This window comes from Podarcis cretensis (genome assembly GCF_951804945.1).
Source record: "Podarcis cretensis genome assembly, chromosome: Z".
NCBI lineage: Eukaryota > Metazoa > Chordata > Lepidosauria > Squamata > Lacertidae > Podarcis > Podarcis cretensis.
In genome coordinates, this window is record NC_137184.1 from 47930278 (window position 1) to 47952947 (window position 22670).

General features: G+C 45.5%; 1 protein-coding gene across 13 annotated transcripts in view; it reads left to right on the top strand.

Annotated features, from left to right (window-relative positions):
* Positions 1 to 22670, top strand: part of LOC307208231 (5-hydroxytryptamine receptor 2A-like) — a 230959-nt gene that overhangs the window by 188270 nt on the left and 20019 nt on the right. For 2 of the 13 annotated variants that reach the window (XM_079962826.1, XM_079962832.1), the window contains 2 exons: positions 8306 to 8903; positions 10388 to 11043. In XM_079962826.1, coding sequence (XP_079818952.1) covers positions 10656 to 11043 — 388 coding nt within the window. In that variant the 5' untranslated portion in view covers positions 8306 to 8903; positions 10388 to 10655. The remainder of the gene's footprint in view (positions 1 to 8305; positions 8904 to 10387; positions 11044 to 22670) is intronic. The other 11 variants (XM_079962831.1, XM_079962834.1, XM_079962827.1 and 8 more) reach the window with 8 other exon arrangements.

The window sequence follows — 22670 nt, forward strand, 5'->3', positions numbered from 1 at the left end:
TATCTTATTTTGATGCACAGTTCAATTTATGAACATAGCTTGTAAGAGAAAGGAGCAAAATCTGGAGCTAAGACATTTTCTAACTTCAGTGCACCCCTGCACGGATTCTGGTAATTTTTCAGAGGGTTACTGCGAGTGGTTCAGCTTTGCTTATAAACTTTCAGTGTTCTTTCCAATGTTAGTCCTGCTTAGAAGAGACCTATTATAGTTAACACAGGTGGCTAACTTGGGTTCATTCATTCCAACAGGTCTACTTCAAGTAGCACTAGCATTGCATACCATAGTGTACTTACACCCAGAAGATGTATTCTAAGGGGTGGATGTGGCCCTCAACATTTCTCCCTTTGGCCCTGGGAACTGTCTCAAGGCCATGCCCTTCCCTGCCCCCATTTGTTTTTGTTTTTTTTCCATGGCTGGAATGTACCCTTGAACACTGATCATTTCTCTTGCTTGCCTGTATATAAGAATAGAGAAGGGCATGTGAATGTGTGTATAAACAGCCCAGTACATAATTGTAAAAATTACACACATTGCTGTGCCCATGTCTGCCTATGGCTATGCCCACCACTGTCATGGGACTCTCAGAAAGTTGCCTATAAGGGAATGTTGCCCTTGGGCAGAGTAGGGTAAATAGTATTGTTGCATGCCACACCAATCTCCAAGCAGTGCAAGATTCCATGTGTTCTGGGTGCTTACACAGGTTTGTGTTTCCTTCGTGAATGAGGCTCAGCAGAGACTGTAGTGCCTTTAGGATATATTGCTTATATAAAAAGGTAAAGGGACCTCTGACCATTAGGTCCAGTCGTGACCGACTCTGGGGTTGCAGCACTCATCTCGCTTTATTGGCCGAGGGAGCCGGCATACAGCTTCCGGGTCATGTGGCCAGCATGACTAAGCCGCTTCTGGCACACCAGAGCAGCGCATGGAAACACCGTTTACCTTCCTGCCAGAGCGGTACCTATTTATCTACTTGCACTTGGACGTGCTTTTGAACTGCTAGGTTGGCAGGAGCAGGAACTGAACAATGGGAGCTCACCCCGTCACGGGGATTCGAAACGCCGACCTTCTGATTGGCAAGTCCTAGACTCTGTGGTTTAACCCACAGCGCCACCCGCGTCCCAATTGCTTATATACCCCTATATATAATCTGAGTTTATGGTGGATAACAGCCCAGAAGGTCTTGCTTTTCCCATAGGCACAAGCAGGAATCAAGCATGGCTCTCCCTCTCTGGCTTCTGCCTGCTTTTAACTTCCTGCTCTCTCACACACTCAGCTCTGGCTATTGTCTTTCTCACTGCCATCCAGGTGAGGGGAGGGAGCCCACCCACCCACACCCAAGTGTCTTCTGGCACAGAGCAGCTTCCTTTGTCAGACTAATGACCATGCTTAAGTGGTAACAATGACCGTTGTCTGACTAATTCAACAAATGAATCCTCGGTTAGATTTTTAACCTTTGCTGGATTCAGGAACACAGGAATTACAAGGGACTCAGGCATCATGCAAGCTAACCTTCCAAACTCACAGCAATATTCTAAATGGGGACTGACTTCCTGTTATGCAGGTTGTGGGTGCAGCAAGAGGAGGAGGAAGCAAGCTAGCACCACCAGGCAACTGAACATACCATACCATGCAGCATAGGAATCTCTTTATAGCCACCTACATCAGGTGTTTATGGGCCCTGGAACTGCACAGTAGAAGGAGGAGGCCAGTGCTCTGGATGTGGGCTTTCTGGGTGTGTCTGGTTGTCCCACTACAGAAAACAGGACACTGAGATAATGGGACCCTTGATGGGATCTCTTTTCATGACAGGAAGCAAGAGCAGGTGAGATAGACCTGAGAGCAGCATGTTCAGATGTCTTTAGACAAGATGGAAACTCCTTTGGAAATATCTTTGTGCCTTTCAAACATCTTCCAAGAAGCACCCCTGGGGAATCAGGCTCTTAGGCTAGCATTGTTTTTTAAACTTTTTTTTTTAGATTTTTGAGTAATGTACAGTGGGAAAACTTCACAGGAAGATCAGAGAATTATGGCACAAAAATGGTAGTTAAGAGGTGAATTATTTTGCTGCAATTCTACACGCATGTACAAAATCCTTTCATGTAGGACTGTTTCTGGACTTCTTGCTTAACAGAAGAAGCTGGCATTGTCTTGATAAGCTTATGGACTTCACAATCTCAATTTTATTTCTACCACACCATTAACGGCTAAGGGAGCTGGGCATGTTTAGCCTGGAGAAGAGGAGGTTAAGGGGTGATATGATAGCCATGTTCAAATATATAAAAGGATGTCACATAGAGGAGGGAGAAAGGTTGTTTTCTGCTGCTCCAGAGAAGCGGACACGGAGCAATGGTTCCAAACTATAAGAAAGAAGATTCCACCTAAACATTAGGAAGAACTTCCTGACAGTAAGAGCTGTTCGACAGTGGAATTTGCTGCCAAGGAGTGTGGTGGAGTCTCCTTCTTTGGAGGTCTTTAAGCAGAGGCTTGACAACCATATGTCAGGAGTGCTCTGATGGTGTTTCCTGCTTGGCAGGGGGTTGGACTCGATGGCCCTTGTGGTCTCTTCCAACTCTATGATTCTATGATTCTATGATTAAGCATACTAGGCCTTTCACTCATTAGGCTAACTCTTCCCCATTCCTGTCTCTGCCTGGGATATGTGGGGGGTGTGTGTGTTTCATTATTGAGTCATACATGGGATGCATCTCTGGCTTCTGCTGAAATATTTTCCCCTCTCCTGCTGCAGAAATAATTCTCATTTGCTTCACAAACAATAACCCCACACTGTGTTTCTTCACCATCAAAATGACAATGCACTGTCTACTAACTTTCATTTTTTAAAACAACAACAATATTTTTATTGATTTTCCATTTTTAACAATTTTATAACATCATAACACTTTTTATAAAATCTTCTGGTTTTCTTATAACACATTATTATCTCCACACATTTATAACATCTCAGTTCTATATATATCTTAACTTATTAACCAACCTTAATCACAAATAGAATCTTTCTTCTTTTAAACGTTATGGCTTTTATCTCAGTCCTGCTAGTGTCTCTATAAGTGTACAATGATTCTCAATGTATTGTATAAATTTACTCCACTGTCTCTGGAACGCTTGGTCGCTCTGGTTTTGAATTTTCCCGGTCAGCTTTGCCAGTTCCACATAGTCCATCATCTTCATCTGCCATTCTTCAACCGTTGGTAACTCCTGCTGTTTTCATTTTTGGCCTGTTAAGGTTCTAGCTGCCGTTGTGGCATATATAAACAGTTTTTGATCTACTTTTGATATTTCCACTCCTATCATTCCCAGCAAGAACGCTTCTGTTTTTGGGGGGAAGGCGTACCTAAACATTTTTTTTTAATTCATTGTAAATACTTTCCCAAAATACTTTAACTTTATCACAGGTCCACCACATATGATAAAAATCTCCTTCTTTAACATTACATTTCCAACAATTCTTATTTCTCATTTTTGGTAATTTAGTTGGTGTCTAGTACCATCTATACATCATTTTCATTATATTTTCTTTCAATGCCATACATGCGCTGAATTTCATTCCAACATTCCATAATTTTGACCAGTTTTCAAATTGAATATTGTGCCCAATATCTTTTGCCTATTTTATCATTACTTCCTTAACCTCTTCCTCTTTTGTATACCATTCCAAAAGTAAATCATACATTTTCGATAATATTTTTGTTTTACCTTCCAACAGATCGGTTTTTAGCTTCAATCTAAAGTCTCAGAGCCATTCTTACTTTTATCTTTTTAAAATATATCATAGAATCATAGAATCATAGAGTTGGAAGAGACCACAAGAGCCATCAAGTCCAACCCCCTGCCAAGCAGGAAAATATCATTTATTTGATGATATTGCAACCAACCTGTTAACTTATCACTCGTTTCATCATATGGCTTCATTTTTAACTCATTATCCATTTCTGTTAGCAACTCCCCATATGTAGGCCAATTACCTTTTATGTTTAATATTTTAACTGATATTGCTTCTACTGGTGATATCCAACATGGTGTTTTCCGCTCTAATAGATCTTTGTATCTTGTCCATACCTCATAAAGTGGTTTTCTTATAGCGTAGTTCAAAAAACCTCTATGAACTTTAACTTTGTCATACTGTAGATATGCATGCCACCCGAATCTGTTGCCACAACCTTCTAAATCCAATACATCTGTATTTTCTAATTTCATCCAATCCCTTAGCCAGGTCAGGCAGGACACTTCATAGTATATCTTTAAGTCTGGCAATAAGAATCCACCCCTTTCTTTTTTGTCCTGTCTGCTAACTTTCAGCTGTCCACATTACCACTACCTCCCTGACAAAATGTAAGTCACTTTAGGCAAAAAAAATGGTAGGGGGGGAAATGCCTAGTGGACAGGCATGCTCAGCTTGGACAGTCTAGAACCCTCCTTGCTTGTTTTATTTTTTTCTGCCATTCTGGTTCATGAAGTGTCACTTTGGTGCCTGTTGACCTGCCGTGTCTTTGTGTCTTGTTGCAGTCAGTGTGATCAATGCCCTCAGAACAATTGCCTTGCCATGTAACAATGGGGTGACAAAACAGCCAATTCCTGCTGCTTGCAAGAGCTCCTCTCATTTCCTAAATAGTTTATCACCTTTGCCTTTTGTGGATAAGTGTCCCCCCACCACACACACAAACCCCAAACTAAAGATTCTCAAACTGCCCATATGGGAACATAGGTGCCAACTCCTAGTAGCCGTGGTCACTCTGCCCCCCCCCCCCGTACAATATTTGAGAGGCCAGGGACCCCAAAGTGAATAGGCATTGCCATTCAAATGGGATGTGTAGACCACACCATGTGATTGATTAGCAGGGCTTACCTGCCCCCCCCCATATTTTATTCAAGTTGGCACCCCTGTATGGGAGTGTTTGGGCTGTTTATTCAAAACAGTCCTTCGGGATTCAGTTTTCTTCCAAAGCAAGGCAGTCTGTAGGGGCTCGAGTGCTTGATTTGATTTGGGAGGAGGTCTGAGGGTGGCAAGTTTAGTAGACTGGTATTTGCTGCAATCCTGAGACATATGGGGAATTTTTGACCAGGGATCCCAACCAGCTCATCCCACAGTGGACCATATTGCAGGGTTCCTATAAGCACTCTCACTCTCTCTCTCTCTCTCTCTCTCTCTCTCTCTCTCAGCATAGCCTGCCAGCTTTCAACTATAACAGTGAACTGCAGGGGTGGTTGCAAACCATATCGGTCTACCATTCAATACAGGGACTTTCTGCCAGTATGGATTCCATAATCTTGTACTTAGAGGTATACTCTGACTGAACATGGAGGGTCCTTTTGGCTATCATGGCATATTGGAGGAGTTTGTGAGGGTGGAATGAAAGAAAGGTATTATGGGCATGGCATGGCGGGTACGAGGGAGGGACTTGTAGACCCCCACTTTCTCAGGGCACAGGAGAGCTGACTTATACCACTGGTGCATCTGCCTCAGTATTGGCAACATTTAAATCACTTCTCACTAGCCAAATCCAGCACTTGGGCCTCATCCACACTTCTGCTTGTACCATGTTTTCTAGGCATGAGTCCACTGTTTACCTCGGAATCATAACAAACATCAATTGAGTTTACTGTGGACTGACATTTGTTCTGATTCAACTGTAAAAAGTGGGATTTCCTGGGGAAAGTGGGGGGGGGTCAAATGAAAAGCCCATTGGACCCCTTCATAGAAAGTAAAGAACTAGTGGAACAAAACAGGGACCAAACAGTTACAAGCAAAAGCCTGGTGCTCCACTGACCTGCCTGCAGCCTGGCTGCACTTTTAAATGTTCAAAAATCAAGAATACTTAAATAAGGTTTTGCAAAGAAGGGAAGACCCAAGTTAGAGCAGCAACTCCCATCTCTGATGCTATCTTTTGTGATTCACTCTCACCCGCAACCTCAGGTAACACCTACACACCAGGGATACATCACCACATTTTGTTGCAGGGGCCCTGCTTGCTCTGAACTAATTGCCAGAGTTCTGCCACATATTAAACCCAAAATGAATTGAAAAGTCATTAGGCTGGATATTAGTGAAAGGAAGGGGAGGCTTACGGTCCAGGGAGGATGAAACAGAAGCTAAGAATTCACAGCTAGCAGAGGCAATGTATGCATAATTCATGCTTTTATTACAAGAGACGTTAATATTTGTTCCTTTAATTTACTGAGTTCAGCCTGTTCTACTGAGTTAAGTACAGGGCATTGTACTGAAGGTCAAGTGAGATGCTGGCATTTGATACCCTGGCATTAAAACTTCTCTTCCACTATTGTACCGAGGGTGGTTTTTTTGGAGCATATTGACTTGTGAGAAGTACCAATTAAAGTCTGGGAAGTTAGCTTCCCCATGGCCACACCCTGATATCTGTCTCTTGCAATGACAAAGGGGGCTTCAAGGCTGACATGATAGCAAAGATTGAAAGTCCTGAGTTTAGGGAGTGGGTTGGGAAGTCTGATCCAGGCAGTGCTCAGCCTATCTTCCTATATGCATAAAAAGGTGTCATCATGCTCTGCAGTTTGTGTGGCCCCCAATAGACAGCCATGCCAACTGTAGCATGAGCAATAGCCAAATGGCCCAAGCAAATTGTTTAATGAAGGGAAGGGGAAGTGCTGTGAAGCACCTTCCCCTTTCCATTAAGCACACCTGCAGCGAAGTTTAATGCAAGGGGGAGGCCCTTCCCACAGCTGTTTAGCAAACTGCTCTTAGAAGTGCTTCACCCTCTTTCAAAATGGGGTGGTTGGGGTGATAGACAAGGGGGTTGAGGAAGGAGGGGAGGGGTTTTGCGAGACAGGTAAGTGAGTGAGTGACTGGGTGCAATGGACTGGTTGGATGCAGAGGAATTGTGGGAGGCACCAGTTGAGAAACCCCCAAGGGAAGAAGGCTCAGAACCAAGGGATTTGTAGTGGGGTGTTGGTAAGTGGTCAACAGGAGAAGAGGGAGAAGACTGGGAGGAGGAGGTGTTAGAAGCCAAAGAGGTAACAGGGTTTGGTGAGCAGGGAGAGTCTGTGGCAGAGTGAAGTCCAGAATCAGAGGCAGAAGCTGAAGCAGGAGAGCAGGAGGTCCAAAGGCAGGGATGAGTCAGGCTGGTACAGAGTCATGGGTATCTCCCCCTCCTGCTGCAAAAAGATCCCCTCCCCACTTGTCTCCCAAAACCAGAAGAGGCATGAAAAGGGCGGAGGAGAGGTTGGCGGCATGCAGGCTTGATCTCTGATTGCTTGAAAAAGGCCCTGGAGAGGAGAGGACTTAGACAGCTGTGAGATGGAAGGGACCTTTAGCAACTGCTTCATGGGGACAAGACCTCTTGGTGATGATTGCTGTGCTCATTAGACGCAACCCTCCTGTGTTGATTGTGGTTTTGCTAATAAAGAGTTAACTCCAACTTACAAGGTGTGATTTACTGCTGGCTTCCTCTTGTGAGTGGGTGGGGAGTGAGGGATAAAGGGAGGGTGTTTGGTTAGGTGTGGGAGAAGGGCAAAGGGATAAACATGATTGATGAGCAGAGCAAGCAGGGGTGGTGGCCCCTAGTACAAAAAAATATTGTTATGAGTTGTGAGTTGCAAGCAGAGTTGCATTTGGGATAGCAGTTGTGGGATAATGTGAGCTAGAGAAAATAGTTGCTGTCTGTAAAACACAGCAAGCTGAAGGGAGGCCAAGCCATGGCTAGTGTGTTTTTGCATACATTGGCTGCTGTGTTTATGTGAGAAGCAAGACCCTCTTGGGGTGTGAATGTTGTGAATTCCACCATCATAGGCTCTGGTTGTTTATACATGTATCGGTAAATCATATATAATAAAGACACAATCTCTGCTGTGCCTCATTTCCAAAGGAAACATGAACCCCTTATAGGTGCATGGACCCTTGGAATCTCACACTACTCAGAGATTGGTGTGGCAGATAGCAATGTACAATTTTGTTGAGTGTGGTGTAGTGGTGAGTGTCCGACTAGGACCTGGGAAACCAGGGTTTGAATCCCCACACAGTCATGAAGCTCACGAGGTGACCTCTCTGCCTAACCTACCTCACAGGGTTGTTGTGGGGATTAAATGAGAAGCGGGAGAACCACGTGCACCACCTTGAGCTCCTTGGAGGGAAATTATGCTGGGATATAAACACAATGAATGAATAAATAATAAATAATATACCACAAGGTGAAGAATTGCTGTTCAGAAAGATGAATTTCATAAGGTTCGAATGTAGATTGTGCACTATGCATGTGAACTTAGTCGACACGTGCATTTTCTATATTTCTTAAAATGCACTCTTTGTGAATTTTCTTAGTGCAGAATAGGTGATGGGAAGTGCTTTGTTGTTGTTTTTACAAAGAAAAAACCCCCTCAGCAATCACCACCTTGAGTCTTAATTCTCGTTCCATCTTTCACATGGACTGCAAGCAATACAGAAGGCGACAGGAACAAACTGTGTGGGAGATCACGAACATTCAGCATCCCGGTACCTGGTATGTGAAGAGAGCGAGCTGTCACCCACATAAAATGCTCTGAAAGCTATTTAGCATGCTGGATTTTGAACATGGGAAACACTGCTGTGTGGGTTTCTCCCCCCCCCCCCATTAATGGGAAATGTTTCCATTCCTGTTTTGTCTTCAAAAAGCTCTTTCATTTATCTGCTCCCCCTCCCGTCTTTTTACTCTCTTTCTCCAGTAAACGTGGCTGTTTCACTTTCACAGCCCTCACAAGAATATATCTGGCAGGTCTGAACAGCAGCTCTGTAATTGAGCCTTAATAAACCCTCATCAATGTATTTCAGTTCCCTTGGAGTTTTTACTACTTCAATAGATCCCCTTCTGCTCTGACGGCATTGTCCTGCAACTTTCAGCTGGAGCTAATAATGACTTCTCTACCTGGCTTCCTCCTTCTTAGTAAGTGTCTGGCTGTGCCAGGTTTGGGAAGAATTATTATTCTTTCCTTCCACTGCATACCTGGAAATAGGGGGGTGGGGTTAATTGTTTATAGTTGCTGCTCAGATGCTGCCATTGATTAGGGCTCTGGCTTTCTGCAGCCAGGCCACCCCTCTGGCTGTAATTATGTGTTTGCTTCTGACTGCGGACAAGTGAAACGACATTGAGAGGGTGATGGATTGGGAGAGAACTGAATGGGCATCTTTTGTGTAGCATTGTGGGCTACCTGGGCCAGTTACACATACACAGGTTGCAGCAAGTGCTTTGAAAGAAACTTCCATGCCCATCTCTGGAAGAGCTGAGCTCTTTTTTAAACACAGCACTACAGCTGAACTCTTCCTTTTGAACACAGCAATGGCCAAAAGCAGGATGAATTAAACCATGGCTAGAATTGTGTCACCTGTGTCTGCAACTAAAGTCTCTCTGGCTACAGTGTCCACAGCTGGAGGCAGTAATGCTTCTGAATACCAGTTGCTGGAAACCACAGGAAAGGAGAGTGCTCTAGTGCTCTTGTCCTGTCTGGGGCCTTTCCTGAGGCCTCTGGTTGGCCACTCTGAAAACATGCTGCTGGGCTAGATGAGCCGTATGACAGAAGGAGATCCCCCCCCCCAATACCCTCTTTCACCATACCATGTATAATTTATATAGCATATAATCCAATCATGTGTCCCTCTGACCCATCTTTAGAGGGGGGAAACCTTTTAGTTTAGGGGGGTAATGGTTGTTGTGTCTTTTAAGGAAATAACATGCAATACACCCAAAGTCTAGTTTTTCTTTCTTTTCTTGGTTTGCTTATTTTGCATGACTTCCAACACAGCTCTCTCAAATTAGACTTACAGTTGAAGTATATTAGCCAAAATTCAGTCCCCAGGACAGCATGTGTCTGGACCCCTTGCTTTTATTTATAGTTCTCCTGCTTCATGCCAAGATGTGTTTAATGGCCCTGAACAGTTCCATTTAGGGCAGTGGCCTATTTTTGGCCTTCCTTTTCAAAATTGGCTTGGGAGATCTGCCTGCCATAGGTACAATTCCAGAGGGGTGGCAGGCATGTTCAGTCTGCTACTGTAGAAACAGCAGAAGGTCTTGGAAGACCAGTGGGTTCATTTTGGTGGAAGGTTTCCTGGGCCAGATAGAGCTCTTGACATGAGTAAAACCAGAGAGGTCCTCTTCAAATTACACATGGCTCCTCGGCTAACCTGCAGAAGTTGTGTGCTGAACATAGCTCCTCAGCCAAGGATGGAGACCCATCAGAAGCATGATAAACCTTTTGATCACTGCCTTCCTAGGACTGCAAAAAGGAGGAGGTGGGATCGTTGAGTATCAGCTGGGAGATGTAGCTTGTGGGCTGCATCCGGCTTGGTAGGATGGAATGCTCATGTGTGATCCAGCCCTGGCTCTGCTCTGATTGCTGCAAAAATGAGGGTGCCTCTGTCTTTCCTTTGCAGAATGCTGACCTTGAGTATGAGTTGGATGTTCTTTCAAAGATCCCGTTGCCTCTTGTCCATTGGTCCTCTCAAGCCACGGAGTCTTGCCTTCACGGTATCCCGGAAGAACTCCGCTGTGGCTTCTACAAGCTTTCATCCACTATGGAAGGCCAAGTACCTTGGAGGCCCTGGTGCCATGAGATCCAGTTATTGCCTTGGACCTTATTTCCAATGAAAAAGGGATTAACACTGAGGGGCTCTTAAGGAGAGGGGGCAATTACTGGCATGAATGATGAGTGCCACTAATGGGGCTGGGGTTCTTGTTGGCCTTACAACAGTGTCCGTCCCACTAGACTTTAGCTCACACAGTGGCCTGATGTCCGGGCCACTGAGCCACAATTTGACTCTGAATCAGACTTCACCAACGTCCGATCCTCTGAATGTCTCTGAGGGGGCAGCAGCCCCTCGGAAGTCCATCGGGGACAAGAACTGGCCTGCCCTCCTCATCCTGATCATTATCCTACTGACTATTGGAGGGAACATTCTGGTCATCATGGCAGTCTCCTTGGAGAAGAAGCTCCAAAATGCCACCAACTACTTCCTGATGTCCTTGGCAGTGGCGGACATGTTGGTGGGCATCCTTGTCATGCCAGTTTCCCTCATCACCATTCTTTACGGTAAGTCACTGCCTTTGTTCAAGTTGAAGCCAGATGGACTGGGAGGACATAGCCCTTAACTGAACAGCAGGTGGGTTTTTAAAGCCTTTTCTGACTCCTCTGATTTCTGCAGGTAAAGACCTGCTCTGTGCAGGCAGCGATGGTTATTCCTCCTTCACAGAAGCCCTGACGAAGTTCTTAACTGAAACACATTGAGCATAATAAATTAGAGCAGGAGTAGCCAATTTGGGTGTGTGAGGTGTTAGGGGAGGGGTAGTGCCTTTGGTGGGGGACACATTGTGCTCCTTCTGGGCTAGTTTGTCCACCTTTTGTCCCACCCTGCTCTCACCTGGGGCTCCCAGAAGCTATGAGCATGTGACAGCAGCTACACCCTAGGAAGGGCTTTGACTGCTGGCTAAACCAGTTGAGGGGAGCCAATGGGTCTCAAACCCTCTGTGAGTTAAGGAATCCCCTTGCATGCCAAGACAGGCTTGGAAGATTGAGTGGATGAGACCACTAATGGGTCCAACAATCAAGAAAGCGGTTTCTGCATGTACTGTAGAGGGAAGTGAGGGGCAGATGGGGCTCATCAACCTGGAAAGGTACCTCATCTAGGAGAAGGAGAACTCTGATCCTAAATTTCCACTGGCTTGTGGGATATCTTCAGGAGAAGAAAGGGCTCAGGAGTAAACCCTACACAAATCCAGAGTGGAGTCCCTAAGATGATTGGATGGCACCTTGTACGCCTCCCTCTGGGAACTCCTGCAGCCAAGCTGGTGCCAAATGTATTGCTCTGCTTTTCTTTGGACCACCTCTGCGAGAGCAAGAGAGGGGTCTTGTCATCTGGACAGCCCAGGATCTTCACACACACTGTCCAGGCTTGCACCCTGGGGAGGTGACTTTGGTGCTGCTGACACAATAGTTTGACTTCACCCCTGGAGGTGCACTCCATTGTTTCTTGAGACAAATGGATGCTAACAAGCCAATGTGGTTCCCTTAAAGTGATGTTGGAGTACATCCTTGACCATTGTCCTTTTTGCTGGGGATAATGGGAGTTGCAGTACAGCAGCATCTCAAGGGCTAAGGGGGAGTCACTCCTTCATTTCTTCTCTAGGTGGGCTGCAGGAGGTGTGAATTACATGCGACACTGGGCTGCAGGTAAAAGTTGCTCCTCAGTGTGGAAGCTCCCTGCAGCTAGGAAGCCAGCCCATCAAAGAGAAAGCCTTTAACTAGTTATTTTACTTGGAAGGAAAGGTAGTTTGGGCTGGTTTTCTTAACCTAGGTGACATTCCTGAATGTGATCACTGCTGGATCAGGCCAATGCCCCATCTAGTCCAGCATCCTTTTCTCACAGTAGCCAACCAGAAGCCCATGAGCATGACTTGAGTGCAACAGCACTCTCCCACTTTGCTTTCTTTAGCATTTCTGCTGATTGGTGCTGCCCTCTAGCATTCCTCAGAATTACAGCAGACTTTTGATGTCACTGCTGTGGTCTTAGAATGCCTGTCCCTCAGGGGGGCAGGCAATAGCTTCCTGGCAGAATACACTGCTTTATGTGTGTCTGGTCCCTGATTCAATTCCCACCCAGCACTCCCAGCATAAAGGCTGTTCAACAGCAGAACCATAGAAAGTTCCCCGCCTTTTCTGGGCACAGCTCTACAGGTTCTCAAGTAAAGTGGACATTACTGGAGGAGATGGGCCAAGGGTTTGGTTAAATATAAGGAAGCTTTGTATCTGTGTGTTGATGCCTTCGGGTAGTTCAGTTGGCCCTGGTCACAGGGTTGGCATTAAGATAGGCATGGAAATACAACCGGAAATGGAATGTGAATATACAGAACTGGACGTGAGCTAAAGGATATATAATAAGAAAATAATTATGGAATATTATCCCAGTATGTGATCACAGTGGAGAGATTTTAAAATGGACATGGAGGGAAGAATTTACTATCATTCATTGTGGAGTTACAGTGGTGGGAATTAATGGAGGTAAAGTTAATATTAAAGGGAAAATATGGTTGACATTTACCAATACTAACAACAATTTGGGAACCCGTCTTGGACTTTTAATGGGAAAAAGAAATGAATGATTCTAAAACACCTTGACTTAAAAGAAATATTGCTTAATAGAAAGTGGAGAAGATGGGTGTTAGCATGGACTGAATGTCTTACATAATCCTTTTTTGTTTAATATAACTAGCAAATGGAAAATTGGAAGGACTTTTTGGTAGCTTTCTCTAATGTTTCTTTTGTCTTTTTATTTTCTTTCTCTTCTCTTCTCTCTTCTCTCATTCCCTTTCATTCTTTTTTGTTTGTTTGTTTGTTTGTTTTCTTTCTCTGAAGTCCATGTCTGTGGGCTTTATTAAGGTCCAGAGTATATATTCATGGGGATGGTAAAAGGTTGATGAAGGACCCTGGGTAAGAGATACGGAAATGTCGGTCTCCAAGTGAGAGCTGGGAGGAGTTACTATCTTCTGTAGGTGGGGAGGGCTAAGAATTACTTTTAAGAGAGGATTCTGTATCCTACTTGCATTTTTTGTAGCAGCTATTTTATTGTATTATGAAGACTTCAATAAAAAAAACCTCATCATTCACAAAGGATGATGAGGGTTCTATTCAAGATAGGCATCCCTGAGCACTTGCCAAAGCCCACAGTGTCGTCCAAGGAGACCACCATCAACCCCCCCCCAAGCCTCCTTGCTGTGCCATCACTGCCTGTTCACGTGCCCTCTTCTAAGCAAGCAAGCAAGCAGGAACATGGGTGAGGAGAGAGCAGCAGCCTTCACTTATTTTGCACTCTCCTGCCCAATTCTGCAGATTCATCTCAGGAAACAGGCCATGGGGTGCCAGCAGGGAGGAGATGGGCTCACTGAGGAGGGCCTCCTACTGAGGGCATTGTGTTTAGGAGCTCTCTACAACCTAGGGTCAAGTGGGTGCTAGAGGTTCCTAGGGAAGGCAGGCAATATTGAGTCAGAGAGAGCATGCAACTTGGACAGCTCCCAGAGAAAGTGCCCAGGACCTTGGACAGCTCCAAGGAGCCCTGCTCAGGCTATTGTAGCCAACCAAAGCCTTGGGTGGGCTGGATGGAAGAGTTGGCTGGCCCTGGCCTTGATTCATTGCTTTTGCCTTCTTTAAGAGCTCAGAAGATTGACACATCTTCTGAGCCAGAGCATGGTGGTAGGGCTGTGTTCTCCAGGGTCTGAGTACAATTATGGTGGTCATCTCTCTGAGGAAATAGCTGAACCTCATCTGAATCTCCCTGCTGTGCTGTGCAAAGTTCCTGGACCATGGGTCACAACACCAGCACAGTCCAGTTAATGAGCCTGTTCTGCTCTGGCCATGAACTCTCGCACTCCAGGACTCATCATGAAATTCTTTCCCTCCTTAGCTAACTTCATTTGGCAGGGTGCCACATGGAGCAATCTCACTCTGATCTGCACACTGCCAAGCTCTTGGTGGAATGCAGCCTCCCAACCCCTTTTGGCCAGCATCCAAAGCACCACACAAACTTGGTTCCCACTCACCCTGCAGAACACTGAGCATGCATTTCTATAAGCACTACATCCCACCCCACACACCCACCAATGCACCCTGGTGCTGTGCTTTGAAATTTGGGGAGGTGGTGAGGTTTAAAAAGTCAACTTTTGACATGGTCTGGACATTTACTGTTCCAATGAAATAAGTCCTCCACCCCCCACCCCAAAAACCCCAGGCTACCGCTTTGCAAGGGGTGGGAGATGTACTTGCCTACTGTGGCTCTTAGGATCCCAGCAGCTGCTGGAACAACCCACGCTTCTCCCTAGGGAGAGCACAGCAGGCTTAAGGAGCCTAGATACTGCTTTATGATCCCTATTGTTCCCAAGAATGCCACCCCAAGAAGGAAGACCGACGCTCCTGCCCACATGAGGACTATAAAACCCACAGCTCCAAAGCATGAACCACATACAGAAAATTACACAGATGTGCCCCCCCCAATCTTTATCCAGGGCAAAACTATAAAGGTAAAGGTACCCCTGCCCGTATGGGCCAGTCGTGTCCGACTCTAGGGTTGTGCACCCATCTCACTTAAGAGCCCGGGGGCCAGCACTGTCCGGAGACACTTCCAGGTCATGTGGCCAGCGTGACGAAGCTGCTCTGGTAAACCAGCATCAGCGCAGCACACGGAAACGCCGTTTACCTTCCTGCTATAAAGCGGTACCTATTTATCTACTTGCACCCGGGGGTGCTTTCGAACTGCTAGGTGGGCAGGAGCTGGGACCGAACGATGGGAGCTCACCCCGCCGCGGGGATTCGAACCGCCGACCATGCGATCGGCAAGTCCTAGGCACTGAGGTTTTACCCACAGCGCCACCCGTGTCCCGGGGCAAAAATATAATTCACCCTTAAAAGAAAAAACAACTTTTGGAACCTTTGGAGTGTTCTGCAGGCATAGGTCTTATATGCAATGAAAGAATATGGGCCTGTGCCATTGCTGATGCTGCTCACAAACCCAACTGCTGTTCCCTCAATATTAACTTTCCCCTTGCCGCCCCATGCATCTACTAAGCTCACTTTCCTCATTCCCAGTGCCATTTCCTCATTCAAATACAGAATTGTGACATGGCACCATAGATTCTCCAAGGAGGGAGGAGACTCATTGGAGGTCACAGGCTTTGTCTTAGGTGCAGGGGTGGGGCGCCTCCAGCATGCAGGCTTAACAGGCCTCCTCCTTTGGCCCGCAAGGCCATTTCCCTAAGGCTGTACTCACCTGCCCTCCACCTGACATCATATGTCACACAGCTAATCCCTGCAGAAAGCAGGGCTGAAATTTTCATCCGTCAGCTGTTGTGTGGAGAGTTCAGTCCTGCTTTCAGTGCAAGCCCCCTCCTAATCATATGCTTAGTGGCTATCTGGACATCCACTGCAGCAAGGGAAAACACTTCGCACATGCTCAAGAGTGTCACTTTCATTTTGCATGTTCAAAATGAGACAGGCAATTGTTTATTTATTTCATAAAATTTATATACCACTTATTAAAAAAACCAACATCCTCAAAATGCTTTACAAAAACAACAAAAATCATTAGTAAAAGCAATTAAAATGTTCAGTAAATTAAAACTAGGAATAAACTAAAGACACATTAGTATTCTAGATATCTATGTAGGCTCGTCTAAACAAAAATGTGCCAAAAAGAGTACAGTGAAGGTTTCTTCCTGATGTTAATAGACAGGGAGTTCCAAAGTGTAGGTGCTGTCACACTAAGAGATCAATTTCTTACAGATGTGAAATGGATATTATGTGACACCTGCAGTGGTGCCAATTCCACTAAGTGAAGCAGCCAATTGGGCACATGCAGGGATAAGGAGATCTCATAGGTGAACTGGTCCCAAGTTGTTAACGGCTGCATATGCTAATAGAAGCATCTGGAATGGGGCCCAGTAGCAAAGCAGCAACCAGTGCAGATATCTGAGCACAGGTATTAACAGGGCCTTCCTCCTGTCAATTATCGTGCTGCAGCTTTCTGCACTAACTGCAGCTATGAGGGAAGCCCCACATAGAGGGTACTGCAGTAATCCAGTCTTAAAGGAACCAGCACAGGAACTATGGTGGATAAACTTTCCCAGTCCAGTATGGTGGCCTGGGACAAACCCATTAGAAGTGGAGACCTGTAAAACAACAGCAGCAGTAATAAATCCTAAGCAAGCCCTTTGATACCTGTAAATCAGTCTCTCTCTGAACCAAAATGCATTTGGTCCAACATCTGCTCTAAAGGAAATTGCCACCCGACCTCCCACTTTGAATAACAGCCTCTTAATTCCAACGGAAGCATTAGGAGGCCCCTTAATGCCCATTGTGCCTTGAAGTATTCATGCACCTGGGCTTGTGTGGCTGGCTGCTGGCGCGTCTCCGTTTGTGTGGAAGAATGAACATTGGAAATTGCGTCTCTGAGTTGCTTCTCTAGCTAAAAGGGTCTCAAGTCACAGGTGATTAAAAAGGCTTTTCTCTGCTTTGAAGCCCTGGAGAACGATTATGAACCTGGATAAATACTGGGGTGCAAAAGACTCGTGAGTGTGGCTCTTTCAAGTCTCTCTATCTGGCCCCTAGATCTCTCTGCAGGCTGCATACACTCGGTCCAGCCTTGCACCTTCCTTGAGTGGTTTTGCCTGACTGGGATGTGTCTTTGAGCTTTGATCATGCCTCTTGCTCCCCTGGGCAGAGGATAGAAAGATGTCTGTGCAGAAGCTAGCCTATTGTAGAAGTGTAAAATTTGCATTCATTCATCCAGCCACTTTGGCCTCTGGCCCTGCCCACCACTGGCCTGCAGCCTCTGATGGCTGCTGAGAAGGGAACATGGCCATCAGGCTGAAAACGTTTCCCCAGGTTCCAGAGACTAAACTTGGGGCCTTCTGCATGCAAAATGGATGCTCTGCCACAGAGCTTTAGCAGTCAGGGTGAACCCTTGTCCAACAGTTGCACATTACAAGGATTTTGGCCCCTGAAACTTTTCCTGGGAAGCAGCTTGTCTTTCAGAGCTGAATCTCACCTTTCAAAAGCTGCTGTTCATTTTATCAAATGCCCCCTGCACACGTATTTTCTTCACCGTTTCCCCACATGTCCTCCTCACCACCACCCCCCCGCCTCCGGCACTTTTCTCTCTCTATCAAATCAGTATATAAAAACCAGTAGACATCATTTCACATAGAAACCCCTCACACCCTGTGAGCAGGCTTTTGAAGGTGAAGGCCATGGTATTTCTGTTGGGAACAGCTGGAGGAAATGTTCAGAGCTGAAACAAAATGAAAGACTCCTGCTGGAATCTTTGGGTCATGCTGCTAGGCTTTGAAACAGGAGGGTGCTGAAAGAAATGGGGTGGGGATTGCAGTGGCCTCATTTCTCCAAACTGCCCCCTTCTCCTCCTCCTCCTCCTCCTCCTCCTCCTCCTCCAGCACAAGCCCTCAAGCAGCAATGCTGATGAAGGAGAATGACCATAGCATTTCAGCTCTCTGTGTTGTGACATTTTAAATGCTGCCATATTGTGTATGGGGTGTTAGGAGAGAGGTAGTTCCTCTGGTGGGGGACACATCATGCTCCTCCTGGGGGAGTTTGTCACCTTTGGTCCCCCCCACAGCTCTCAGCTGGGGCTCCCAGAAGGTGTCAGCATGAGACAGCGGCCACACCCTGGAAAATGGCTTTTAGTGACTGGGTAAACCAGGTATGGGGAGCTGATGAGTCTCAGACCCTGCTGAGCTAGGAACTTCCCCTGCATGCAAGACAGGCTCCAGCAGATGGAGTGAATGATACCTATAGTGGGCCCAATAGTCAAGAAAGCAGTTTCTGCATGTGCTGTAGAGGGAAGTGAGGGGCAGATGGGGCTCGTCTACCTGGGAAGAAGGAAAACTCTGGTCCTAAACCTCCACTGCCTTGTGGGATATCTTTGGGAGAAGAAAAGGCTAAGAGACTCCAGCCTGAAACCCTGGGGCCCACTACCAGTCAGTGTAGATGACACTGTGCTGGAGCCTGGATGAAGTGACAGCTGTGTATGCACCATTCACAGTTGCCCATGGCCCTGAACCTCTGAAGTTAGAATCCAGAAGAGGCAACCTGCTGAACCAGTCAAACCAGTTCCTTTGGTCTTAGCCGCTCAGCTAAGAGCTGTTCGACAGTGGAATTTGCTGCCAAGGAGTGTGGTGGAGTCTCCTTCTTTGGAGGTCTTTAAGCAGAGGCTTGACAACCATATGTCAGGAGTGCTCTGATGGTGTTTCCTGCTTGGCAGGGGGTTGGACTCGATGGCCCTTGTGGTCTCTTCCAACTCTATGATTCTATGATTCTATGATTCTAAGTACCCGCCATCAGCATCTTAAAGATGTTGTTCTTCTGCCATAGGGACAAATGAGTGGGCCTTTTCACACCTCACCTGGCTGGATGCCACATTGTCTTAAGATGGAGAGCCATAGGCCAAAGGAGTCAGGGTACATGTAGGTTTTGGCTATTGGAATTGGATACATAGAGGCTTGCCATTCTCTGTGCTGGACCCAAAAAGCTATGACCTGGGGATATCCCTGGGAACCTAATGAGGGAGACAAGATCTGTTCTATGTCAGTTCTATGAGACACTCCATCCTAAGCTTAGCTTGTAGATAGGTATAAATAAAATAATATGCCCTAAAGACACCACAGTCTCCATAATCTTCATTCCTGGGAAATCATCAAATCCTTGGTAAGAGATTGGTGTGTGTGTGTGTGTGTGTGTGTGTGTGTGTGTATCCCTCTCAAAGTGCCTTCTATGCAATATCTAAGTGCAAATAAATCTGCAAAACTCACATCAAATAAAAGTAAACATCTTACAAAATCATCATACTGCACCCAAAAAAATGTAAAGCCAAATAACTGGCTGGAATAATAAAAGAGTAAATTGAACCAGCAAAGATCGTTCAGTAAAGCTACCTAAGATTTGAAAAACATTACAGGCAGTTAAAACCTTATAGGACTGCAGCATCTTTTACAAGAAAGCCATCTGAAAGAGAATAGGAAAAAGAATATTAAAAACAGCCTCTTCCTTTCAACTCTATGTGCTAGCTTTTGTTAAGATTAAATTCTTCCAGTGTCTGTCAGGGTCCAAGCCAGCCTCCAGCTTGGTATCCTTCAGATGTTTCTGGTCCTCTGCCCCACATCATCCCTGGCCATTTCCTGTGCTGGCTGGGGCCAAATGGGACTTGTAGTCAGGAACCTCTGGAGGGCAGCATGTTGAGGAAGACTCACTGACACCGACTGGCAGTGACTCTCCAGAATTCCAGAGCCATGTCTTTTCCAGCTATATCTGGGGAAACCAGGGATTGAGCATGGAACCTTCTGCATGCAAAACAGGTGCTCTACCACTAGGGAATGAGGGGAAAGTTCAGTTCAATTCACATTTAAAGACTAACTTTGAAAATTTGCATTTTCCAAATGCAAAGCAAAACACAACTATCCTTTGAAAGCCACACTTTTGCCTCCAGTTTGTCTCCAGTCAAACAATGTGTACAAAAATGCATATACAAGAACAAAGTGGGCATATAAATGCATGTGTTAGTAAAAATAGCATGCAATGATGCATTATAACTAGGGGAAATTGCTTTGGAAAAATGTGTTTACAGTGGTACCTCGGGTTAAGAACTTAATTCATTCTGGAGGTCCATTCTTAACCTGAAACTGTTCTTAACCTGAGGTACCACTTTAGCTAATGGGGCCTGCCATGCCACCACTGCGTGATTTCCGTTCTCATCCTGAAGCAAAGTTCTTAACCTGAGGTACTATTTCTGGGTTAACGGAGTCTGTAACCTGAAGCGTCTGTAACCTGAGGTACCACTGTATTAGGCGGATTGCATATAAAAATGTGTATGACAGAAATTTGCCCCTAAATGCTAATGGGTATTCATGATGAGTTAAAAACAAAAGAATGCAATCTGATGCAGAAATATGGAGAAGAAAAGTTGGAAAAAACAGAAAGTAGCAGAAACTTATGTATTCACCCATCCCTAGCTACCACTGTCCCCTCACTTTGACAGCCCCAATCATCAGCTAACCTGGGTAGGAATTATGGAAGTTGGGGTCCAACAACAGCAATGTCTCGGGACCTAAGCTTGAAGAACATTAACTATGCTCAGTATGCTTAGTGATCAATCATACAAGCAACAGCTAGCACTGACTATATGAAAGTGATGTGTCTCCTAGGATAGCTGTGAATGGCTTGAGATCCTAATTGCAAAAGTGGTACACTGATTGCTGGACTTTGGAGAGAAGTCCAGGATCCCTTGGGCTAGGGAGGTCTCAGGTGACCAACTAGAGAGCAGCTGATGATGTGGCAGTGGCAAACTAGCCAGCCTTAGCACCAGAGTTGGCCTGGGCATGGCAATGCTCACTTGGACTAGCTCTGGTTGGCACAACATCCTCCCTCCCTTCCTTTAAAAAAGATTGTAGCCAGAGGCTGGGTACATACATGGTTGCAGATGCTGGTTTCGTTATTCTTACTTTAATAACTTATTAGCCTTTTCTACAATGGGATTGGGCTTATTCCCCAATAAATGTGCTTAGCATCTGAAGCAAACCTGGTTTTCTTCCTTTAGTCATGATGGTGCTATGATTTGTATGAGATTAAAATGCAAAAGTGCACATACCTTTCTTTTAAAAATCTGGATTGGCAAGCTGTTTTTCTTTTCTTTTTTCTTGACCCTTTTGCTGTGACGTACCTGGAATGTAGAAGTAGGGACAGGCTGGATGAAAGGAGAGATATGCCAATTGTGTGCTTCAGAAATGAAGTAATGCATATTCCACACCCTCTGTAGGGCCATTAAAGTCCAGGGTCTAAAATTACTTTGCTACAAAACTATTAATAAGCAAGAATGCTTAACACACACACACACACACACAGAGAGAGAGAGAGAGAGAGAGAGAGAGAGAGAGAGTTTCCCCCCTCCCTGACCTAAAAGCGTGCATCTCTGAATATATTCCTTTATGCAAGGGGGTGGGGGGCTTGCTTCCCCACTTGAAAACCATTATCCTGGAGAACGTATTTTGCTCCTAGTGATGCTCCACTTTGCACAAGGAAGTCTAGTTCTCTTCTGTTGAGTCTAATGAAGTCAATTAAGCATTTTTCGTATCAAGCATTTGCTCGGACACCCTGTTCTTCTCAAAAGCATCTCCCTCCCCTTTTCTAATATGTTAACATAAATTGTGTCAGTCAGTGCCATGAGCCCATTACATCAGCAGCCCAAGTCAATTAAGTCACTGCCCTACGCAACGTTTATCAGTTAACCTTCTCTTCTTCTTCTTCTTTTTTCCCCTTCTTCTTTTTTTTTTTTTGGTAATGTCTTGCACTAAGGGACAACTTGTATTTGACATCCTTTAATGTTTTCTGTAGCACGCAATTCCTGAAGGACTAATTAAATAAGTATGTTAATTAATAGATGGCGAGGTACAGAGAGCAGCAGATAAAAGCTAACTGTTGGCTTACATGGTTGGAGTCACGTTTGACAATTGTATTAGGAACTGAACCATTGGCAAGAACTGAACAGGGAATCTCTTGAGCGGGTTGTGGATTCAGCACTCTTGTTAGGGAGGGGCATCCTTGCCAAAGTCAGCCTTTCACCATTTTCACGTGTTACAGAGGGCAAACCCAGGTTGCCAACCATCAGTCAATCCTCATTCCCCTGAGGAGCATTCAGGTGTTTGGCATATTCAGCTGCTACAATTTTAAGCAGCTTAAGGCAGGCAGTGATAAATATTAGGTGCAAAGAGGCACTTAAGCAGGAGTGAGAAGACCTGTGTTTTCCACACAGATGTTCTTGGACTCCAACTCCCAACAGTCCCACCCAGCATGACCAGTAGTCAGGGGTGATGGGATTTGCATGCTGGTAGGTGGTTCCCCGTTTTCAACACATGGGGAATGTGCAGACATCCAGGTTTGTTTGTTTTTTATTTGACAGAAGTGGGTGCAGCCAAGTGGGTTTTACAGCTCTGCTTCAACCTTGATTCACTTCTTGGTGTGTCATGTATTTCCTACCTGGAATGGAATAGTCTTCGTCTTCAATTCCACCAATATCCACACAGAGCTGTGTCCAGAGTTAGTTGTACAGTTAGGCAGAGTGGGCTGATTGGTAAGGAAGGGAGCACAGATGGATTCATCCCCTTCCCACC